We start from the raw sequence: 23,608 nt of genomic DNA, 5'->3' as shown, positions 1-23,608 counted from the left end.
AAAAAGAAAAAAAAAAAAAAGAAATAGAGGGCAGGTGGAGCTCTGCCTGCCAGGATGCGAACGCTGACTCCTCTTTTCCTTCTCCAGTATCGAAGCGTCTTGGAGAATTACCTCACAGACTCCATCAAGCTCTCACCAGAAGACCAGTCCAAGAGCAGTTGCTGCTGACCTTCCAGACTCCCGCTCTGCACACCCAGGGACAGAGCACACACAGGGCCTGGTCATCCTGGGCCCCCACCAGCCCCACTGCCCGCCCAAGCTCAGATGGCAGTCCAGGCTCTGCGGCCAGAGCCCTGAATCCCTCACATCTGCACTGGACCCAGAACCAGAGGGCGGCCCTGCCTCAGGCTGAGTGTAGAGAGGCCGGGGCTGGGCCCTTGAGCCTGGATGAAACTCCGGATGTCACAGCCAAACCCCAGAAGAGTCACGATTCCCTCGCGGACTCCAGCTTTCTTGCCACACTCCCTTCCCAGCCACACCCCTGCTCTAGAACGCACATCTCTGCAGACAGGCCGCTCTCTCTGGAGTCCTGTTATATTCTCCTATGGACTGGCCTTCCTCAGCCCATCCACCACCACCCCCAAGAGCCACAGCACAGCTTTGGACAAGGGTGCAGCTCAGGGTCCCTCGTAACCGGGGCCAGGGAGTGAGGGTCTACCTCAACCCCTGGCAGCAGCTGTTCAGGCCTGGGACACCCCCTGTTTGTCCCCTCCAGAATGCAGGACTGAGGGAGCGCAGGAAAAACCCACCGGGGACTGGTGCATTTCTCCCTGCTGGTGCTCAGGCAACTCCCATAACTCTCTTTGAGCTTCAACTTATTCATCTGTCAAATGGGAGTTGCATGTGCCCTGCCCACGTCAGTGTGGTTTTGAAGACCAGAACCTCTGCTTGAATCTCAGTTGCTCTTGTTGCGATACATTTACTATTCTTTCAACAAGTATTTTTGAGTATCTACTATGTACGATGCATTGAGGTCCAGTGACAAATGTAACCAACCTTGCTCTCCTGGATCCGACATTCTGGCGAGGGAGAGAGGCAGTAAACACAGAATTTAAACAGGTATTTTCAAACAGCAGGTAAGTGCTTGAACAAAGTGAAACACGGTAATGGGATAGAGAGGGACAGGGGGTGGGGTTGGGTGCTGTTTCAGACAAAGTAGTCCATGAAGGCTTCCCTGGGGAGGTGACATTGACTCAAAGGCTAGAGAATGAGAAAGGGGCTGCCACCTGAACTCGACAAAGAACATTCTGAGGAGAGGTTGCAGCAAGGGCCAAGGCCCCAGGTCGAGGACAAACTTGCGTTCCAGGAACAGTGAAAAGATGAATTTACCTGAGGACTCAAAGCTGCTGTCCCAGAGAAAAGCAAAGGGGGCCCCGCCCTCTGGATGACTCCTTGAGTCTCTGTCAACTGACCAACAGAGGGCAGCAGTGATCCTTTCCTTCCAGCAGAGCAGAAAGCGGAAGCTCCACAGGCCCATGAAGAGCTGCAGTTTTCCTGTGTAGATGCTCACAGCTTCTTCTCGGGCTCTGGGCATTTTCAACCCTTCGAGATTTGTGGGGCAGGAAAATCCCAGTTTCTTAAGCCTACAGAGAGACGAGCAAAAACTGCAGCATCAGTGATTCAGGCAAGAAATCTGCATCAGTGACAAATACTAGAAGAGGGGCCTGGAAAGCCCATGGAGCCTCTGTCCCTGCAATCTCTACAGCCATAATCTTCTTTTTCTTCTGGCGATAAACAACACAGATAGAGCCCAAGCTGAAGGGAATAGGCAAGATGACCCCGCAGGGTCTCCCATGACCACGTCCATGCCCACCACAGAAGTCTCCTGTCTACACAGAAGTATTCTTCCCTGAGCTCCCAGCAGAGCTGGGGATGTTAGCCTATGACTTCCAAGTGTCATCTGACACTGAAGATATGAGGTGGGAGTCAGTAAGAAAGTCTGGGGAACCCCTTCTCCCCACCCAGCTGTGAAGTAAGAATTGCTTGTCCTGGGCAGCGGCATGGACCTGACATAGGAGCAGGTGGCCTGGAGCACACTTTTGTCTCTGTGTCCTTCATGCGGGTGGCACCCTGCACATCACACAGGCTCTCCTAGGAGTCTGTCGGACTGTGGATTGGACGTGTGGTGCGTGGGCGTGTATGCAGCAGCCCGTGCGCTGCAATGGACGTAGGAACGTGCACAACAAATAACAAGTGTGTCTTTCTTCGTTTTAATCTTTTGTGGTATTTAGTTTTTAAAGTTTTTTTTTTCAATATCCCCATAGTTCAAAATTCAAAAGATAATAAAAGGGAAGACAGAGACAACAAAGAGTATAATAGGAACAGTGATGTAACTGGCAGGGCCCAAAATGAAAATGCCCCACCCCTTGGCCAAAAGTCACGAGGAGTTCGGAGACGGTGACACTGGATCATTAAACCAAGCGTGGGGTCCTTCTGAGCGCAGGGGGCACACACCCAGGAAACTGCGCCTGAGTAAGCACTATGTTTTCAGTGCCCTCCGGAATGACAGAGCCCTGGCCAGGCCCACCTGGGCCGCTTGGAGATAAAAGGTTCTGTCTTTGCAAAAGTCACGTGGAGATTCAACACCAGCCCCAAACCACGCATTTTGAATCTTCCCCAGAGTCAGGAGCCAGGACTGAATGTTCACATGCGGGGTGGAGAGTGGGGACCTGAGGCCCACGGCATCCCTCCTATCAAGACTAGGGGACATGCTGGTGACCAATCTCCAGGGCAAATGGAACTGAGCCAAAACACTGTGGGCCGCTCCACACCCCTCCCCCACTCCTGAGTCTGAGACTGACCCTCGGTTCCCAGCCAGTAGGGGCAGGTATTCGCAGAAAGAGGCAGGATGTGGGGCTGCAACTCCCGGCCAAAGGGAGCCCACTAGAGCCTGGCGGGGGCAGGGGGGGGGCAGCCTGTCCCAGGGCCCTGTCCTCAGCATTCTTTCAGAGAAGAGGACCTAGATTAACAAGACTGCTCCAACCAGGCTGCTCCTCTACCCACTACAGCCCTCCTCCGAGGGGCAGCTCCAGGCTGCTAGTGAATAATCAAGAGAATCCAGGCCAGGGCTCTGGGCAGCACACGCCCATGCGACTTGGAGAAAAACAAACCCAGATCTTCTCGCCAAATAAACCTGGCCGGGCCCTACTGGGCGCCATAGTGCCCAAGGGGATTTGGGGAAATGCTGTTTCTGCATTTGCTCTTTGCTCAGCAGAGGCTCCCACTGCATCCACAGCCACAGGCAGATGCCGCAGTCAGGCCCGTGGCAGGTGCCCACAATGGGGTCCTGTTCCCAGGAGCGCACAGTCCAAGGGCAGCCTCAAAGCAGTCACGCTGGCAACAACACCAAAACTAGTTGCCGCGCACGGCAGACACAGCTGTGACAGTGGACCTGCGTGAGGCCAGCCCTGCTGCGTGCGCACCCGGAGGCTCCCTCTGCAGTGTGTGCTGGCAAGGCCGGAAGTTTAGTTCCAGTAGAGGGCAGCGGCCTGTACCAGGACACTCTGTGCATGCCTGTTGGGGGCGTGGGGGGAGCAAGGGCTTAGAAGATCAGACAGTAGTTTTCCCTTGCTGAAGTACAGAAAAATTGTAACTAAGCTCATAGGCTTGGAGGGGAGCAAACAAACAACCAGGTGAAGGGGTGCTGGCAGTGAGGGGACAGAAACACTGCCAAGAGCCCTCCTCATACCAGTGAATCCTCCACAACAGCCCACGGAGGAGGGCATTGGCCTCATTTTTCAGGTGAGGAGACTGAGGCTTCCTCTCCCGCCACTCACATCCCACCATGTCCTGTCAACACCTCCTCGTCCTTGTCTTGAATTCATTTCCTTCTCCCCTCATCCTCTGCTCCAATGGGTCCAGCCGATCACAAGCCTTGCCTAGACCACACTTCCCTCCCCTTGAGCCCCCTGCCTGCCCTCTTGTCCCTTCCCTAACCACTCCACGTGGCAGCCATCGCAGTGGCCTCCACAGGACAAGTGCCTCTTGTGACCTACAAGGGCCCACCGCCGCCAGCCACTGCCTGCTTGTCAGGGCTCAGCTCTGGCCACAGTCTCTCTCGATGCTGCAAAGGGAGGACTTTCTCTCAGTCCCCAGGGATGCCTCTCACCTCCCCACCCCGCCTGGCAGGGAACCTCTGTTGGGAACTCTGGCCCCTCTCTGGTCCTTCACCAGGCCAATTCCTCCTTAGCTGTTAGTTACCAGCTAAAGCATCATTTCCTTCAGTAAGGATTCCCTGATACCAAGACCAGGTTAGGGACCCCACCATGTGCCCCCCCAGCCCCCCTTATCACAGTGCCAGAACAGTAGCTCCACTAGGGGCAGGGATTTTCATTGGTTTTATTCACCACCGTCTGCCTCATGCCCAGAGCAATGCCTGACAAGGGTTGGGACTGGAGAAATATTTTTGGAAGGAAGAGCTCCTGCAGTATTTTATCATAATTGTTTGTCTGTTTGTCCTTAGACTGTAGTGTCCCTGAGGGCAGGGCTTGTTTTTTTTTTAAATTAACTTCTATTGAAGTGGGCCTGTTTTGATTAATCATTTTAACCCCAGCACTCTGCATAGAGACTGGTGCATAGTGGATGATAAATAAATACTGTGGAATAGAATAGAATACTGCACAGGTATTTTTTTAATAACAATAAAATGTTCTATGTAATGACATGGAATAGATAGCTGAGATTCATTGTTATGTGAAAAGGCAATGGCAGAATCATGGGAATAATATGCTATCTCTTCCATAACAGGGGGCTTAAATAAGATTTTATGTTCATCTTTGCTTGTACATAAAGAAAACTCTGGAAGGATGCATGGAAAATGGATAAAAGCAATTACCTTTCAGAGGGGGACTGGGCAAGTGGGAGTCAAGAGTGAGAGCAAGACTCTTCCTTGTATAATTTTATACTTTGAACTTTGAACTCTTTGAATTATTACATAATCAATAATTTAAAAGAAGGAAAATTAATATTGGTGGAAAAAAGTACAAGCAGGGAAAGAAGCAAAACTCCAACCAGGACCTAGCTGCCTCCAGTCAGTCCATCCTATGGCCTTGAATCCAAGGCTGACAAACTTGGATTCTGCCACCAGAGGGTACACGACTAAGAAATGCTCCAAGCTCACATGCTCTGGCCAAGATGCCAAGTCCCCTGGGATGTGGTGAGATCATCTCAAGTTCTCTCGGTTCTCGTGTGTCCTATCGGAGGATCCTGTCTCCTGGGATGTTAACTTGTAACTGAGCGATCATTTCCAACATCAGAAGCTCAGTTCTGGAGATAAACTATCAAGTCTGTGCACTCCTTTGTGAATTACCACACTTAGAGGTAGGAATTTCCCAAGGTTAATCTCAGGGCTTACCAGTTTGTCAACACCCTGGAACCCCCTTTTCTAAACCCAGCACTGACCCCTGGAAAGACACTACTCTAGCTTATAGGCTCCAAAGTAAACTGGTACAACAATTTTTTTTGGATATATTGAGTAAGGCACCACATACAGGCCCTCCAAACCTGCAGTTCCACCCTGCACATGCACAACCCTTGCTGGTGCACCAGAGGTCATGATCAAGAATTTTCTCCCACAGTCAACATAATACTAAACAGTAAAAAGCTGAAAGACTTCCTGCTAAATTCTGGAACAAGATAATGTTGCTCACTCTCACCACTTCTATTCAACACAATATTCGAAGTCCTAGCCACAGCAATCAGACAAGAAAAAGAAATAAAATATATCCAAATCAGAAGGAAGAGGTAAAATTTTCATTATATGCAGATGACATGATACTCTATATAGAAAACCCTAAAGACTCCACACAAAAAACTATTAAAACTGATGAATGAATTCAGCAAGGTAGCAGGATATAAGATTAATATACAGAAATCTGTGGCATTTCTTTACACTAGCAATGAAATATCAGAAAAAGAAAGTAAAAAAAAAAAGATACTGTTTAAAATTGCATAAAAAAAATTCTTAGGAATAAGTCTAACCAAGGAGGTGAAAGACTTATATGCTGAGAACTATATATAAAACATTGATAAAGGAAATCAACAAAGATTCAGTGAAATGGGAAGAGCGTATCCCATGCTCTTGGGTTGGAAGAATTAATATAGTTTAAATGACTATACTACCCAAAGCAATCTACAGATTTAATGTGATCCCTATCGAAGTATCCATGACAATTTCCCCAGAACTAGAACAAATAATTCTCAAACTTATATGGAACCACAAAAGACCCAGAATTGCCAAAGCAATCCTGAGGAAAAAGAACAAAGCTGGAGGCATAACCCTCCCAGACTTCAGACAATACTACAAAGTTACAGTAATCAAAACAGCATGGTATTGGCACAAAATAGATCAATGGAACAGAATAGGGAGCCTGGAAATAAACCCACACACCTATGGTCAACTAATCTTTGACAAAGGAGGCAAGAATATACAATGGAGAAAAGACAGTCTCTTCAGCGAGTGGTGCTGGGAAAGATGGGCAGCCACATGTAAATCAATGAAGTTACAAAACTCCCTCACACCATACACAAAAATAAACTCAAAATGGCTTAAAGACTTAAATATAAGACATGACACTATAAAGCTCCTAGGAGAGAACATAGGCAAACATTCTCTGACATAAATCATAGCAATATTTTCTTAGGTCAGTCTCCCAAGGCAAAAGACATAAAAGCAAAACTAAACAAATGGGACCTAATCAAACTTATAAGCTTTTGCACAGCAAAGGAAACCATAAACAAAATGAAAAGGCAACCTACGGAATGGGAGAAAATATTTGCAAATGAAGAGACAACAGGGCTTAATTTCCAAAATATACAAACAGTTCATACAGCTCAATATCAAAAAAACAAATGACCCAATCACAAAATGGTCAGAAGACCTAAATGGACATTTCTCCAAAGAGGACATAACATAACATATGGCCAACAGGCACATAAAATATCCTCAACATCGCTAATTATCAGAGAAATGCAAATCAAAACTACAATGAGGTATCACCTCACTCCAGTCAGAATGACCATGATTAAGAAGTCTACAAATAATAAATGCTGGAGAGGGTGTGGAGAAAAAGGAACCCTCTTACATTGTTGGTGGGAATGTAAATTGGTGCAGCCGTTATGGAGAACAGTATGGAGGATCCTTAAAAAACTAGAAATAGAGTTACCATATGATCCAGCAATCCCACTCCTGGGCATATATCCTGTAAAAAACATAATTGGAAAAGATACATGCACCCCAAAGTTCATAACAGCACTATTTACAGTAGCTAAGACATGGAAGCAACCTAAGTGTCCATCAACAGATGAATGGATACAGAAGATGTGGTATATATATACAATGGAATGTTACTCAGCCATTAAAAAAAGAGTGAAATAATGCCAACTGCAGCAACATGGATGGACTAGAGATTATCGTACTAAGTGAAGTAAGTCAGACAGAGAAAAACAAATACTATATGATATCACTTGTATGTGGAATCTAAAAAATAGTACAAGAGAACTTAATTACAAAACAGAAACAGACTCACAGACATAGAAAACAAACTTATGGTTACCAAAGAGGGAAGGGGAGGGGGAGGGATAAATTAAGAATATGGGATTAACAGATACATATCACTATATATAAAATAGATAAACAACAAGGGTTTACTGTATAGCACAGAGAACTACATTCAATATCTTGTAATAACCTATAATGGAAAAGAATAATATATAGATAGATAGATAGATAGATATAGATATATACATACACATATATAACCAAATCACTTTGCTGTACACCTGAAACTAACACAATATTGTAAATCAACTATATGTCAATTTATTTTTTTTAATATTTATTTATTCATTTTGTTTTTGTCTGCATCGGGTCTTAGTTGCAGCACGTGGGATCTTTCGTTGTGGAGTGCAGGCTTCTCTCTAGTTGTGGCACGCAGGCTCAGTAGTTGCAGTGTGCAGGCTCTCCAGTTGTGGCACGCAGGCTCCAGAGAACCTGGGCTCAGTAGTTGCAGTGTGCGGGCTTAGCTGCCCCACGGCATGGGGGATCTTAGTTCTCCAACCAGGGATCGAGCCCACGTCCCCTGCATTGGAAGGCGGATTCTTAACCACTGGACCACCAGGGAAGTTCCATCTATATTTCAATTTAAAAAAAAGAATTTTCTTTGTAGTATTGTTTGTAATAGCAAAAAAATTTTTAAAGAAAGAAAGAAACTAGAAATGACCTAGATATCCTACAGGAAATTGGATAAATAAAATGTGGTATATTCAAACAATGGAATTTCACAGCAGTGGAAATAAATAAAGCCACATATATCAACTGGGTGAATCTTAGAAGCTTATAGAAGATAGCAAGCCATAGAAGACATACTGTAAACCATTTATGTAAAGTCCAAAACTAAACGGTTTATCTTCATACTTATTTATCACAAATGCATGTGGTAAAACAACATAAAGCAACAAAAGGCATGCAAACAACGGACTAATGGACCCCAAATTTAGACAGTGGTTACCTTGATTGGGGGTCGGAGTGGGGGGAAGCAGAGGGATGCAATAGGGGCCAGACACACAAGGCACCTAGACGATGCTGGGAATGTTCTATTTCTCCATAGAGTTGTGGAGCCACAGGCAGTCATTTTATTATTACACCTTGCATCTTAGATGTATGTTACAGGCATTCTTTTTAATGACTCAAGTATTCAAATTTTAAAATTTCAACCACAGCCTGAACTTTGGCATCAGGCCCACCTGGGTTTGAATCCTGACCTTCTTTTCTTAGCTGTGTGACCTTGGGCCTGTCACCTGACCTCTCAGAGCTTCCACGGTCTCATCTGTATGTGGGGATAATAATGCTTACCTTGAAGGGTTATGCATGTGCTATGCCTGCTCGTAGTAGATGCTTAATAAATGGTGGTTATTACTGGATCAGGAAGAATTGCAAGGGTGTTGGTTTAAATCTCTTATTTAAATAATAAAGTGAATAAAGACATAGGATTCTGGGATCACCATTGTAGGTTAAGGGCACAATAAATGAGGATGCAATGAATAAACAAGTGAGGGAACAAACAGAAAAACTCATTCATCCTATTTGTACCTCCACATCTTCTCCCGTCAGTGACTTCTGGGACTCAAGTTGCCTGGTTAGCATTGTGGTCACTTAAAACAAAATCCAATTCTCACGCCTACCCAGGGCATCTGAAAGCAGGCAGCTGACAAGCTTAGCCCCAGGAAGATTCTGTCTCCACCCTCCAATCTGGACCAAAGAGAGGACCTTTGGGAAGAACTCACTGCATTCTCCCTATGCCACGCACCTGGCACAGTTCTGGGCCCATAACAGCTGCTTTTGGGGAGGAGAGGGCTTTGGTCAACAGGGAGCTCCCCAGACATTTGCAGCCTTGGATCCATCACTCTTGAATCTGTGGGAGATTTCCTTGCCCTTAAAGTCTCAGCAACATTTGTTTTGTATACAATGACAGCCCATGATTGGAAAAAATTAAGTGGATTTCCAAATCCTGAAAATGGAAGAGACTGATATTTTTAGGGCTTCTGAGAATCTCTGCCAGTCTCTGATTTTATTTTATTTTTTTTCCTGTTTCAGGCTAGATCTAGGGGAGAGAGTTACCTGTGGAATCATGGACAGAATCATTCATTTGAAGTCAGGTTATTTTAACCAAGCTTTTGTGTGGTCTTGAGCCATTGTGCCTAGCCTCAGTTTTCTCCTCTGTAAAATGGGGACAATGGGGACAATGGGGACAAATGAGGACTTCCCTGGTGGTCCAGTGGTTAAGACCCTGTGCTTCAGCTGCAGGGGGCACAGTTTCCCTGGTAGGGGAACTAGGATCCTGCATGCCGTGCAGCACAGCCAAAAAAAATTATTATATCATTATTTCTTGGTCGTTTCACAGGGAAAGATAGAAAAATGATAGAAAGATAAAATAAAATCATGAATATGTTAGTCATTTGGAAAATATACAGCTCTACATAACATGGTGTAGAGAGAGAATGCTGGATTTGGAGTCAAAATACCTTCGTTGGTTGGTTGTTTTTAAGCTACCAAATATATTTTGAGGCTTATTATGTACCAGGCACTGTTCTGAGCACTTTATGAATGTTAGCTCATTTAGTCCTCACAACAATCCTATGAACTAGGTGTTATATTATCATCCCCATTAGACAGATGGGGAAACTGAGGCACAGAGAGGTTAAATCCCTTGTCCAAGTTGCACACTAGTATGTGGCAAAGCTGAGATCTAAACTCAGGCTGTCAGGCTCCAGAAGCTGAGCTCTTAGCCAGCTATTCTGCCTCCTGCTTGAGAGGTTTGAAGACTACACCTGCCTTTCAGTAATTCTTTCTTCTATCTTCCATTCATTCATTCCATACATATTTACTGAGTGACTACTATGTGTCAGGCACTGTTCTAGGAACTAGGGATGGAGCAGTGAACAAAACAGACTGTTATGGAGCTTGCATTCTAGCCTGGGAGATGGAACATACACAGATAATCACGTAAGGTGTCCAGAGGAATGAGTGTAGTGGAAGAAGGATAGAGTGGGTGTCTGAGGCTGTTCAGGCTATTGTAACAGAATACTAGACTAGGTGGCTAATAAACAACAGAAATTTATTTCTCACAGTTCTCGAGGCTGAAAGTCCAAGACCAGGGGGCCAGTATGGTCAGGTTCTGCTAAGGACCCTCTTGTGGGTTGCAGATGGCCACCTTCCTACCATGTCCTCACAGGGTGGAAGGGACAAGCTTGTTCTCTGGGGTGTCTTCTATAAGGGCACTAATCCCATTCATGAAGGCTCCACCCTCATGACCTAATCACCTCCCAAAGGGTCCACCTCCTAATACCATCAACTTGGGGGTTAGGATTCAGCATATGAATTTTGGGGGAATACAAATAGCAGGGCAAGGAGATATAGTGTGACCATGGGCCAATGATGTCATCTCTTTGAGCCTCTGATCTCTTATTGTAAAATGGAGCTCCTAAGGCCTTGCCTACTCCAACAGTCTAGGAGCCAATCAAATAAATGACAGAAGTGTACATGGTACATAAACTGTAAAATGCTATTCCAATGCAGGGATTGTGGAATTTGTTGTTATTTCCTCTGTTCCTGTGGTACTTGGTTCATATCTCTGTTTTAGTATGTTCACCATTGTTTCATAGTTGGCCATGCAGGTCACTGTGTCTCTCAATAAACTGAATTTTTGAGGGCAGGAACAGACTCATGTGCAAAGTAAGTATGAAACAAAGATGTAATTATCCATATCAATAATCTCTATTTAATGAGCCCCTACTAGTGCCACACACTTCACCTTCAATATATCTTACTACCTCTGTTCCCAGAAAGAGGCTCAGAGGCTCAGGGAGGTGAGTATCTTGCCCATAGCCATTCACCCGTGAGTGACAAAACCAGGATGCGAACTTGCATCTCTCTGACTCCAAATCTATGATCTGTCACCAACCCCAGTCTGTCACTGGGTGTTATTATCCATCACACAGCAAATATTTAATGAGCACCTGCAATGTTCTAGGTGCTTTACCATGTGCTGGAGACATGGAGATGGATGAGGCAGGTGAGGTATCTGCCCATATGGAAGACAGAACCGGTAAGTTATCAAATAAATAAGAGAGGTACAGCTTTGATACTCTGGGAGTCCTATCCAGGTGGGGAGGCAAAGGAGGGCCTGTCTGAGGAGAGGACTGCAGAGCCGAGCCCTGAGCGATGAAAAGGAGGGAGACACAAGAGGGAAGAGATATGGGAACCTATGTATAGTATAACTGATTCACTTTGTTATAAAGCAGAAACTAACACACCATTGTAAAGCAATTATACTCCAATAAAGATGTAAAAAAAAAAAAAAAAGAATCTGGCTTTCAGAAGACCTTGGAGGAAGAGCCAACAAAGAAAAGAAGCTGAGGTGTGAATGAGCTAGGAATGTTCTCCAAGCTGTAGGGCAGCCAGGGGCCTGAAGAGTCATGAGAAAGGGGACAGTGGTAAGAGGTGAAGTAAGAAAGGAAGACTGGATCTGCACCGTGCAGGGCTTCATAGACTGTGGAAAGGAGCATGGGGACTAACAGAGGCTCCCAGGCAGAAGAGTAATGTGATCTGAATGTGATTATGTTTTAGAAGAGATAGTAGTAGTAGTAGTAGTTTAGATAGCATTGGAGTTTGTGAATAGTAATTATAACAATGTTTTTTTAAAAACATGTTTAGAAGACAACAGACAGAGGGGAGAAGAGGTCAGGGAAGGCAGACGTTGGCAGGGAGTAGGGACAGTGGTTCAGCAAATGATTTTTGCAGGTGTTTCCCTTCGCCTGAGCTTCAGCAGAATTCAGCCTCCTTTATCTTATATACCGGGTTAGCCAAAAAGTTTGTTCAGGTTTTTCGTAAGAGTGTACGGGAAAACCCAAACGAGCTTTTTGGCCAATCCAGTATACTAATAATGGGCTGTAAATGGAAAACACTAGATTTCCGGGGCGCCACTGTGAGAGGGATCAGGTTTCTTCCCCTTTCCCTTCCTACCCCGAAGAGAGAGGTGGCCTAGAACCCCAGGGCTGAGGGGACCCATCTGCTGCTGTCTGGAGCAGTCTGGAGGATGCTTCTTAAAACCAGCCCTTTCTCCCCAGGAGCAAGGCTGTTGATTTCTAGATTCAGTTCAGTCTTGGCCAGAATGTGGCCTGGGAGTCAGGCCTTCTGGGTTCTTATTGTGTAGCCTTGGCTGCCCTCTGGGAAATGGGCAGACAAACCCAGCCTCATCCCTGCTCTACTCCCATGAATCTGTGAGTAGAAAGAAGATCCCCACAGAGTAGGGACAACAGAAAGGGGAGATGGTACTGCTGGGACCTGGCAGAGGCCTCAGATGTCTACACCACCCCTTTTCTCCAGTTCAGATGTCTACACTGCCTGTCTTCTCCACCCCATCCCTTTTACTATGCTCCTCCCCAGTCCTCTTCTCCCTCCTGGAGAGGAAGCTGATCCACATCTTAGGAAGCTGACAACAAGCAAAGGAAAGAAAACTCCGAGAAGGAAGAATTTTAAGAAGCAAAAAGATCTAATTTGAAAATTTCTGGACAACTGAGTAACCTCACCCATGCAAATTACACAAGATTATGCGAATTGTAATGTAAATCAGTGTACTGGCACCTTTCCTCCTCTGTTTCCAATCTCAGCTCTTTGTACCCCTGGAGGTGTCTGGGGTGAGGGGATCCTGGCAGAACCCCCGGTGCTGATGCAAAGCTTGCAGGTTTGAGTTTTCCAACCTCTCCCACTCCCAGACTGCCGATTTCTTTCTTTTTTTTTTAATACATCTTCATTGGAGTATAATTGCTTTACAATGTTGTGTTAGTTTCTGCTGTACAACAAAGTGAATCAACTATATGCATACATATATCACCATATCCGCCCCCCCTTGAGCCTCCCTCCCACCCTCCCTATCCCACCCCTCTAGGTCATCACAAAGCCTTACTTTGGTTCTGTTTCCCTCCACTCAGGCCACAAGGCATCCCTGGAAGGGACCTAAGAAAAAAGCCTTTACCAACCCCCAGCCCCCAAGACATCCCTTGTCCTAGTGGCTGGACAGCACATTTATGTACCATATTCAGAGATGATGGGGAAATTTTGAAGGAGGGAGGAGCTTAAAATAGACTTATGCAAATAGAGCTTCTTTATGCTAATTATATGCAAATACAGTTGGTTTTCTTTCCTTGGTCCCTGGAGCCAAGCAATGACTTGTCTATGTGCAGTGGACCGAAAAGAGGCCCAGAGAGAGAGCTAGAGAGAAGGAAAGGGAAGAAAGAGGCCTGAGAGCCCTGGCTGACAGCCCCCACCCCAAAGTCATCTGACCCCTGGGCAAAGAACAGCTGACAAGGCAGCCCAGGCCGCCTGGAGGAAGCACAGAGCTCAGATGGGTGGGGGTGGGGGAGTATCACCTGTGCCCTGAGCTTTCAGGACAGGTGCTGTCCCCTTCTTTCCCTGTGGGGAGTGCCTCTCACCACCTCCCTCCATCTGTATAGAGATTGTCTCTCTCCCTCTGCTATTATCTCCTACAATTGCTCATAAATGACAACACCCCCCAGCAGCCCGCCCAGCACTTGAACCCCTTCTGGCCCAGGAGGCTTGCCTGAGGATTAGCTCCTCTTTGGAGAGTCCACAATAGCCCTCCATATCCTTTGTGCCACTGTTTGCTGCAAATATTGAAGCTCTCTCCTGAAACCCCATTACAGGCCATCAGGACAAAGGCTTCCCACGGGTCTCCAGGACAGAGCTAGTGCCAGGATGTTCCTCGATACTATACCCACTGCCTCACCTGCTGCTTCTTCTCCAGTTACTCCCAAAGGGAAATAATCCACATTCACACCAGGCATCCCTGCGCAAGGCAGTGGGCAGGCAGACGCAATGGTGCTCACTCCCAGGCTTGCCCATCAGAGGGGAAGTGGGGAGCTGGGCATTCTGGGGGTGAAAGGGGTCACAGGCAGTTGGGAGATGGAAAGATCTGGGGCGAGAGAAACTCGGGTGGAGCTGAAGACATAGCAGGTGCACCATGCGCTCCTTTGCCATTGGGCCCTCCCAGATGCTTTACCTCTGCCTGGAACATTCCTCCCTCCCTCTCCCCAGCCTAATTTTCAGGGGCTAGTTTTATTCATCCATCTGGTCTCACCTTAGACTTTGCCTCATCACCTCCTCCAGGAAGCCATCCCTGCTTCCCAAATTTAGGTGTCCTTCCTCAGTACTTGCACCTGGTATTATAACTGCCTGCTCACTCTCTGCTTCCCTTGTCCCTCCATCACCCAGACCTCTGAGGTCCCCAGGGCAGCTCATCATTGCGCCCTCATGTGGCACAGCTCTTAGAGCATGGCAAGTAAATATGGCTGAATAAATGAATGATTGAGTGAATTCAATCAAGTGTGGGCTATGCCTGGTCCTTGAGTCCTCAGAATTCTGACTAAAATGGTGTTTTAGCCCCATAAAGGGGCCTGGGGAGGGAAGGACCAAGAATCTCTCAGTACATTCTACGGAGACTCCTCCATTTAGTGAAGGGCACTGGACTGAGTCCACCAACCAGGAGACACTGTACAAGTCTCTGATCTCATCAGAGCCTCAGTCCCCTCATCTGGCAAATGGGAAGAATGACACTGGGAAGGTGAAGTGGGAGAATGCTCTGAAAACGGCAAATGAGTTGATACACGAGCGTTACTTGAAGGGATGTGAAGGACCTTGGCTCGGGGTGAGGGGACCGCCTCACAAGAGGAAACAGAGCAGTTTTTCAGGTTGGCACCCAGCTGTCACCCAGGAACAGGTGCTGGGTTGGAGACACGGGGTCCTGCTTCCAGGTCTGAAGGTGGCAGGTGCACCTCTTGGGAACCTCGGGAGGCAACCCTGGAGTCTGAAAGCCAGCTGGCCCTGCTTTTCCACCTGCCCTTTCACTCTCCCAGTTACTGTAAGTGAGAAGCCTGGTCAGACGGGCCAGGGGCTGAATCCAGCCACTTAATGGGCAAGTTCTTCATTTCTCTTTGCCTCAGTTTCCTCCTCTGTAAAACAGAAATAATAACAGTGCTACCTCACAAGGTTGTTGTTAAGAAGCTTAGTTGAGTTAACTATACAAAGTATTGAGAACTGCTTCCAGCACCTCACAAGCTCTCCATAAACACAAGCCATTGTTCCTGTCTGTCCCCGTACACACCCTCACTTTGTTTCAAGGAAGCACAGGGATCACCTTCCCATTTTACAGAGGGAGAACCTAGAGAGGTTCCACTGGAACCGGAACTTACTAGAAGTTAACAGTGATTCAGGAAAGGGAGTTAGACAAAGACCTAAGGTGTCCCAGTTTCTACTCCCATTTCCTTGTGGTTTCGGACTTGAATAAAATTCTCTCATTACCTCATGTCTATTAGTCCTGGCCACCCTATGAGTCAGCGACAGAGGTTTCTCCTGTGTCCCTCTCACCCTCTTAGCAGTGCTGGGCTATAGACACCCTCGAAAAATAAATAGTGGGATGGCTGATGTATTGAGAGATGGACAGCAAAGCAGAAGCAATCCCCTGATCTCACCAGGCTCCCCAGGGAAGCTGAACTATGGAGCCCAGCGCTCACCAGGGGTGTCTGGGAGCCCAGATGCCCAGCGGTGGACAGCAGTGCCCAGGTGACTCTGGCAGCCGCAGGGGCTCAGGGAGGGTACCTGACAGGCCTGGCAAGTTGGGCCAGGGGCACTGGTTCTGAGACAGGAGATTTCCCCAACAGGACTGTCAGAGGTGAGGGCAGCCTGGGCTGCTCAGCCTGCCGACAGGTCTTTAGTCATATGGAAGGAGGCCCCTGTGGAAATGTGGCAGCATGCCTGAAAACTGGCAAGCAGTCAACTCTCTAGATGTTTCCCTGCAGGAGCACGGGGGTAGTTGGCGGGGAATGGGGCACCGCCACCCAGGAGTCTGCCCTGGGCAAGCTTGCTCCACAAGGAGAAAGGCTTTCCAAACAGAAGGGACTCTCCACTCGACCTCCAGCTCAGGGGGACAAGTCCTTGCTCGTGGCTTCCCCCTATGCTAAGCAAGTACCAGGCATACAGCAGACAACAAAACACACCTGAGGAATGACTGAATGAACTGTCCTCAAAAAACACCAGGATAGAAGCTTCCATAGCCTCTTCCTGGACCCGTGTCAGGACCTCACAGGTCCCTTCCTCTCATCTCACCTCAGTCCTTTCAGCTGCCGTTTAATCTCTGATTGCTGGGTCAAGAGTCTAATAAATAAGCCTCTCTAAGTTCTTGGATGGTGATAAGGTGCCCCCTCGGCCTTCTCTGGAATAAGTAATCCTAAAAATATCTTTCATCACTTCCTTGGCTCTCCTCTTGGCCCGTCTCCAAGGCCTTCCTCAAATTTCCTCCTTGGACCCAAAACTGAGTGTTCCTGGCTGGCTCTGCCAGGGAGAGAGCTCTTGTGTGAAGAAGCCTGGGGTGCGGGGGGGACGGACCCGGAGGTGAGAGCAATTTTCCGCTTCAAGGGCCTCCAGCCAGGGGATTGCCTCCCTGCCTGGGTTTCTGAAACTCTGCTCATTCAGCCGGTCTTATCTAACTGCCACCAACCCAGACTCCTTCCCGGCATCCCGGGAGATGAGTCCCTCCCTGGCAGGGTACAGTGTGATGATCGCATGCCCTGGCTCTCGGCTCTCTCCCTTTACCATTCCTAAGAACTCCCCCAAGGGAGCCTGTTCGAATGCAGATTCCCAAGCCCCATCCTCAAAAATTCTGATTCCAAGGATCTAGGGTTGACGCCCAACCAGCTTCGTTTTAGGAAGCCCCCCAGATGCTGACGGTCCAGGAATACTGCTCATGGACCATCTCCCCAGGAGACCAAAGGGTCAAATGAGAGGTGGACAGCTCCTACAAGGAGGCAGAGACCTAGTCTTGCTGCCCATGCCAGGCAAGAGGCAGATGGCGAGCTGGGGGCCAAATAGAAGCAGGATCTTGAAGCTGGCCACCTTGGGAAATGGAAACCCTCTCGCACCAGCCCCCAACTCAGGTCCCAGAGCATCAGGAAGCCAGAGGAGAGAGGAGCAGGAACGCCCCCAGAGGAGAAGAAATGCTGTGCACCTTCTGCAGTGACAGAGGTTTTCCTCCATCCCAGGGCAACGACGGGGCAGAGACTGGCTGCCTAGTTGATGAAGTCTGGTTGCTGGGTGATGGGGGAGGATGGGGCAATGGCCTACCTCCACCCGGAGTGAGTGGCCCCTTGGTGACCTATAAGGCTGTCCAGTTATCCCTCCAGTCTCTGCCTCTCTGTCTTTTGGAGTCATTCTGATCCCTGAAACTGACAGCCCAGCTCAAGGCTCCTGAGCTTCCTTACTGCCCCTCCAGGTCGCCAGCCCACAGATGAGCAGCAAATGCCCCACCATCGCCCTTCCACCCCATTGGTCTCAGGACACTCACCACAGTCCCACAGTCCCGATCCACCCTTGATTCTGTCAGTCTCTGTGCAAACCCACCGCACCCGAGGGGAGCTGCCTTCTGGGCAGCCTGGTGGATTTAGAGTTCAGAGGCCTGGCCCGCTAACTAGCGGTGCGAGCTGGGGCAGCCTCCCGGCATTTCTGAGCCCCAGTTTCTTCATCTGTAAAGTGGGACTAATAATCCCCACCTCCAGAGTGCCCGTGAGGATCAAATGAGTGCTTGGTCAATCAAATGCACGTTCTGTTGACTAGACATCCCCTGTTCAGCCTCAGCTGGCCCAGCCTCGTCACTCTTCCTCAGATACCCTACCCTCTACACCACCCTCACACCTTCCCTGTACACACCCAAACCCTAAGCATCTCCCAAAGCCTGCAAACTCCGGCCTGCAAGGAGTTCTTCTATTGCTCCCCAAATAAGGGTCACCTGTCAGTCTCCTCTCCCCACCTAGACCCCATGCTCCCCAGGTGCAAACTCTACGACTTGCCTGTTTGATCCCAGCTTAAATGATCAGATTCCAAAGAAGTCAAATGTCATAAAAGACACATCACACAAACCATCCCCAAATCCCTCCCTCTCTAGGGACCTGGAAACTAGCTGAGGATTTTATAGTATCAGGTGATTTCATGGTGGGTGGCCCAGCACAGAAATTCAGGGTTGGGGGCATTCCAGTTAGTGGTCTGCCAATCAGTGTTCACGATTCCTATTTGGGGGTTTTGGAGAAAGAAAGAGACCCTCCCTGGTAGTGCTGGCCACTGGCAGAGACCTTTGTGCTTACAGCCAAATGGACCGGCTATGAGGACCTGGGGCATTTTACTTTACTTCACTTTTCAGAGCACATAGAACGTTAGAGCTGGAAGGAGTCTTAGGGGCCAGCAGGTCCCACAGCCCCTCCCACCTCCACTTTACAGTTGAGGAAACAAGGAGTGTCCGGCCCAAGGTCACCTCAGGAGACAGGGACAGAGCTAAAAGTCTCGATTGCCTAGCACTCTGGTCTCACTGGGAACTCCACCGGGAGCGAGAGAGGCTAAAGAGCTATGAAATGTACAAAGCACTCTAACGTTTGTCTTTTATTTAGTCTCCTCTAACCTGTGAGGTAGGTATAATCAGTAGCATTCTAATTTTACTGTTGTGGAAGGAGGCTCAGAGCAGTTATGGTACCTGCCTAAGGTCACACAACTGACACGTCTGGAGCTCTGTCCTTGGAGCCCATCATGGCAAGCTGTATTAGAGACCTGAATGCTTTTGTTTCATTGGGCTTAAGGGAAAAGGGCCCTTTGCCTCCTAAGTGGGAGTGGGAGAGTGGCCATTATAGGAGGTGGGAGGAAACCTCACTCCATAAAGTCTTACCTTCACAATATCCTGAGGAGACCGTCCCCAAAGTTACAAAGCCCCTGTAAGTTAGTGAGTGGTAGCTCTTGGAACCAGGCAACATGGAGATCTTCTGTTCTTGGGTGGTTGCCTCTCTCTGTAGTCCTCCACCTGTACATAAAAGTCCCATAGCAGGGACAGCTGCTGTGACCCAGACCTAATTATTCATTCACTTGCTCATTCAACAAACACCTACTGAATGCCATGCACATGCCAGGCAGTGTGCTGGCGCTGAGGATGCTCAAGTGACTAGGACAGTCAGCAGAGCTCCTGGTGGGGCTGAGGTCCTCCCCGGTCCTCACCTCTTGGCCATTAACCTATATTCTAGTGAGGGAGACAGATACATAAATAAGGACTTGACCATTCACTGTGGTAGGTGCTCTGATAAGGCTGTGCAGGGGCTCTAGGAGCCCAGGGAGGGGCACCTGGTCCAGGCTGGGGGATGACAGATGGAGAAAGTGGGCTGAATTCAGAAGTGTGTGTAAAGGTAAGCCTGGCAAGAGAAAAGAAAGGGCATTCCAGGAAGAGGGTGCAGACAGCATGAGCAAAGGTGTGGGGAAACAAATAGCATGGCATGTGTAAGCTGTTTGTGTACACTTAGAGAAAGATCTGGAAGGGTGTATCCTCAACTGCTAGGGCTGGTTATCTCAGAAAATTAGATTACGGAGGCTTTTGCTTTCTTATTTGCACATTACCATTTTGTTTGAAATTTTTACAGTGAGCAGGAATTACTTTCATAAGCAGAAAAAAACAACACACAAAGAAAGAATGTTTTGTGTATGATAGATCTGAAAAAGCACGGTGTTTGGGGAGTGTAAAATTGGAGGAGAAAGTACAGGGAGCTGTCAAAAGTCCCCAGGGCCTGGAACAGCAGCGGGTCTGACTCTAGCCCGCAGGCAGTACCTGGAGTGCTCAGTAACTGGGTGAGTCCTTTCCTGAGAAGGCTCAGGGCAGCTGGAGCTGATGTATTCCACCTAGAGCTCCAGGGAGCAAGCAGATCCCTGGGGTTCTGGTGCCCCTCAGCTAAAGCTCCCACTTTCCTTTAGGTTGGGACCCGTGCTGAGCTCTGGCGGAGAGGTGATTCCACTGGTAGCATGAGGGGTTCTAGGCTCCTAATCGGGGTGTTTCTCTTGGCCCCATCTCTGTTTCACTACCTCACTCCCTAGCCTGGAACTGGGCTAGACCAGTGAAGGACAAAATACCTGAAGCTCTTTAAACAAGGTCATTTACAACAAAAAAATATTTTTGATCTTACTGACCTTTCAGAGGAGTTTTCTATAGACATCATTTTTTTTAACACCCTCAGTATTAGTAGGCTCTTTCTCTATTTGTCCTTTGCCAGAGAAGGAGGAAATAACTTGCAAGCTGTAACTCAGGCATATCATTCAAACACACACATACACTTACAGTTCCTTCATCCATTCAGCAGGGTTTGTAGGAAGGGGCTGCAACAATGTCTCCAATCCGGAATAACCTCTCCTTCACTGGTGTTTGGAATTTTATTTTAGGCTTAGGTACTGCTCATCCTCTTCCTATAGCTTCTCCTTTTTCTCCCCCCCTACTACAAATGCCTGGGAAGGTTAGGCTCGGGTTAGATCTCAGCAACTTAACGCAGGTTTGTTGGTGGTGCATATTTTCTCTGCAGAGATCTCAGACCAAATTGGTATTATTGGTTCCCCTGCTTAAAGAGCTCAGAAGGGGGAGGATGCCTGGGGACAGATCAGGGGGGTATGGGTTGGTGTGCCTTACCCATGCCCCCCTCCCAGGGGGGACTGTGAAGAGTCTCCCAAGAAAAGAATGAGAGAGGTCAGCTGTTCAGAGGAGGAGCTTGGTTCAGAGCCAGTCCCCAGTATGATCACTTCCCTTTTGGTTAGAACTGGGTGGAACTGCTCCCTCTCCCCTGAGGGGAGGTCTGCCTTCAGAGCCTCAGTAGATGAGGATCAGCTCCAGGAGACAGGGACATGTCTTATTCAATGACACCGCTGATGACAGAGATGACAAGTTTCAGTATCAGGGTGGAAGCAGCACAGGAGACAGAGGGAGGTTTCAGAGAATATTTGATTTTAAAAGTGATGATGTGAAAAATCATCCATTACCGATCAAAATCACATCACTTGTGCCAGGAGGCAAAACACATATTGGGGAGGCTATTGAGGGAAGAAGGGCGGATTAGGGGTAAGGCGGGGTTTCCCTTACCTAGCTGTGTAGTTTACAAAATACTCATGACCATGTGCCCCCAGACACAGGGACTCTGAATATCTAGGAACAAGGCCTAAGAATCTGTACATTTATTTTCTGAACCCTCCGGGTGGTTCTAAAGTACAGCCAAGTTGGACAAACCTAACTGTGGTTAAAGTGAGAGTGGAGGCTGGGGGAAAGAACCACTGGGTTAGGGCAGAAGGGGGAAGGGAGCCCAGGTCTGAGAGGGAAGGACTGGAGGGAGGAGGGAGTTCTGTGTCCCTTCCTGGTGACCTCCTGATGCTGAGATGAACCCGGACTTGTTTCAGAAAGAAATTTCCCACAGCTCATTCAGCCCCCCCCCCACCAGAAGCAGAGGCTATGATGAGGAGGGGGTGGGGATGGGAGTGGGGTTTGCAGAGAGGGGACCAGCCCACTTAGCACACTCTCCCACAACCAACGTCCTGATAAAAGGGCCAACTTGAATTTCCCTTCAGGGCCAGGAGAATGGACTTAGAGTGGTTTTCTGGGTCCCTCGGATCCCACTTCCCATTTCCCGCCAGTGCCCGGAACGCCTTTGCCCAAGTCTCAACCACAGGGCCTCCTGGGGGTAGGGGTCGGGGAGTCAGAGAACGCAAGCCAAGGGGAAAACCTGGCAGATCCCAGAGCCCTGTGTTTACTCAGCGATTCTGCAGGGTGTTAGGCGGGGATGGGGGCCGGGGTGGGGGGGGCGCATATTACAAACAAACCTCAACACAGGGGGTAGTGGGATGCCTCATTCACATGAGCTTTTGAGGAAACACACAATGCTTCCCTGACACTTCTCCTGAACCTGTTCGGGTCCCCCCTCCCCCCTTTCCTAACTTTTGTTAGTTTGAGTCTTCTGGCAGCTGCCTTTAGGTCTCTCAGTATGCTTAAACCTTTATTTAGTATGACTATTTTTTACATGTCTGCTCTGGATAGTGACACACCTCCCCTCAGGGAAGGACGGGAACCGACACCCGACAGATCAATCCGCCCCCGCGCCCCGCCGCGCATCTTTCTCCCATCACAGCATTGTCTGTATCCCATCAGAGTTTCCGTGCTGCACCCGTGATTAATTCTAAGAATGACTAAAAATCTATGGCATGTATTTAAAGACGCTGCGCCCACTGAGCACATCGGCCCCTGCGGGGACGCGGTCAGGACTCCCTGTCCTTAGGGAGCCTCGGTGGAAGTCGGAGAGGCACAGGGCTGGGAGCCTGTCGGCCCCATTCGGAGATAAAAGTCGGAACAAGTCAATACCGGTAGAGGCAGCACCTCGGTGGAAGGCGGTCCAGTTACAGTGTAACCGGACTATCAGTTATCTAGTGTAAATGACTGGTTATCAGATCCTCCTGGTGTGGGTTAGGGAGGAGGGGGAGGACGAGAAGGCAGAGTCCTCAGTGCCTGGGGTGGGAAGATGTAAGGGGTGGATGTGCCCGAAAGGGCAGCTCCTTCGCAGCTGCAGGAGGAGGCTGCGGTTGAGAAAGCTTGCACTCCCTCCACCGCACGCTCAGGTCTCCGGAGGGGGTGGGGGTGGGGGGCAGCCCTATTCACCTTTAGCCGTTCAAGGACACACAGAATGGGCGCTGAGATGTTGATCATGCCTTTGTAAACACGGTGTCCCTGCAGGTAATGAAGATTAGATTTGGGGACTTGTTTTCTGGTGGTTAGGAAAAAAGTCTGACTTTGTATAAAACAGACTGTTTCACAAAGAATGCAGGACCCATTATGCTAAGGGAAAGAAGCCTTCCCAAGAGTACCTATTGTATGATTTCATTTAGTGAATAAAGTTACAGAAAGGCCAAACTAATCTATGGTAGAAAGAAATCAGAAGAGTTGTTTGGTTTTGGTTTGGGGGGGTGGTACTTATTAGGAAGGGGCCTGAGGGGACTGTCTGGAGTCATCACCATGTGCTGCCGCTTGATACGGATTTGAGTTGCACAGGCATATGCGTTTGTCAGAACTCATCTCTGGCACACGAGATCTGTGCGTTTCGTTGTGTGTAAAACTTATCACGAAAGAAAAAGATAACTACAACAAATATTGACCTCTTGCTCATGATATGATGCTGACTGACGTATTGGCCTAGATGGACCCTGATGTCTGCA

At 48.3% G+C, this 23,608-nt stretch overlaps 1 protein-coding gene across 6 annotated transcripts in view; it reads left to right on the top strand.

The window, feature by feature from the left end:
* RAB7B (RAB7B, member RAS oncogene family) overlaps nucleotides 1-2,889 on the top strand; it is a 29,063-nt gene extending 26,174 nt beyond the window's left edge. For all 6 annotated transcript variants that reach the window (XM_060129859.1, XM_060129851.1, XM_060129878.1 and 3 more), the window contains one exon: nucleotides 88-2,889. In XM_060129859.1, the coding sequence (XP_059985842.1) occupies nucleotides 88-168 (81 nt within the window). In that variant the 3' untranslated portion in view covers nucleotides 169-2,889. The remainder of the gene's footprint in view (nucleotides 1-87) is intronic.
* Nucleotides 2,890-23,608: the final 20,719 nt, after the last annotated feature.

This window comes from Lagenorhynchus albirostris, chromosome 2 (genome assembly GCF_949774975.1).
Source record: "Lagenorhynchus albirostris chromosome 2, mLagAlb1.1, whole genome shotgun sequence".
Classification (NCBI taxonomy): Eukaryota; Metazoa; Chordata; class Mammalia; order Artiodactyla; family Delphinidae; genus Lagenorhynchus; species Lagenorhynchus albirostris.
This window is presented reverse-complemented; position numbering and strand designations above follow the sequence as displayed.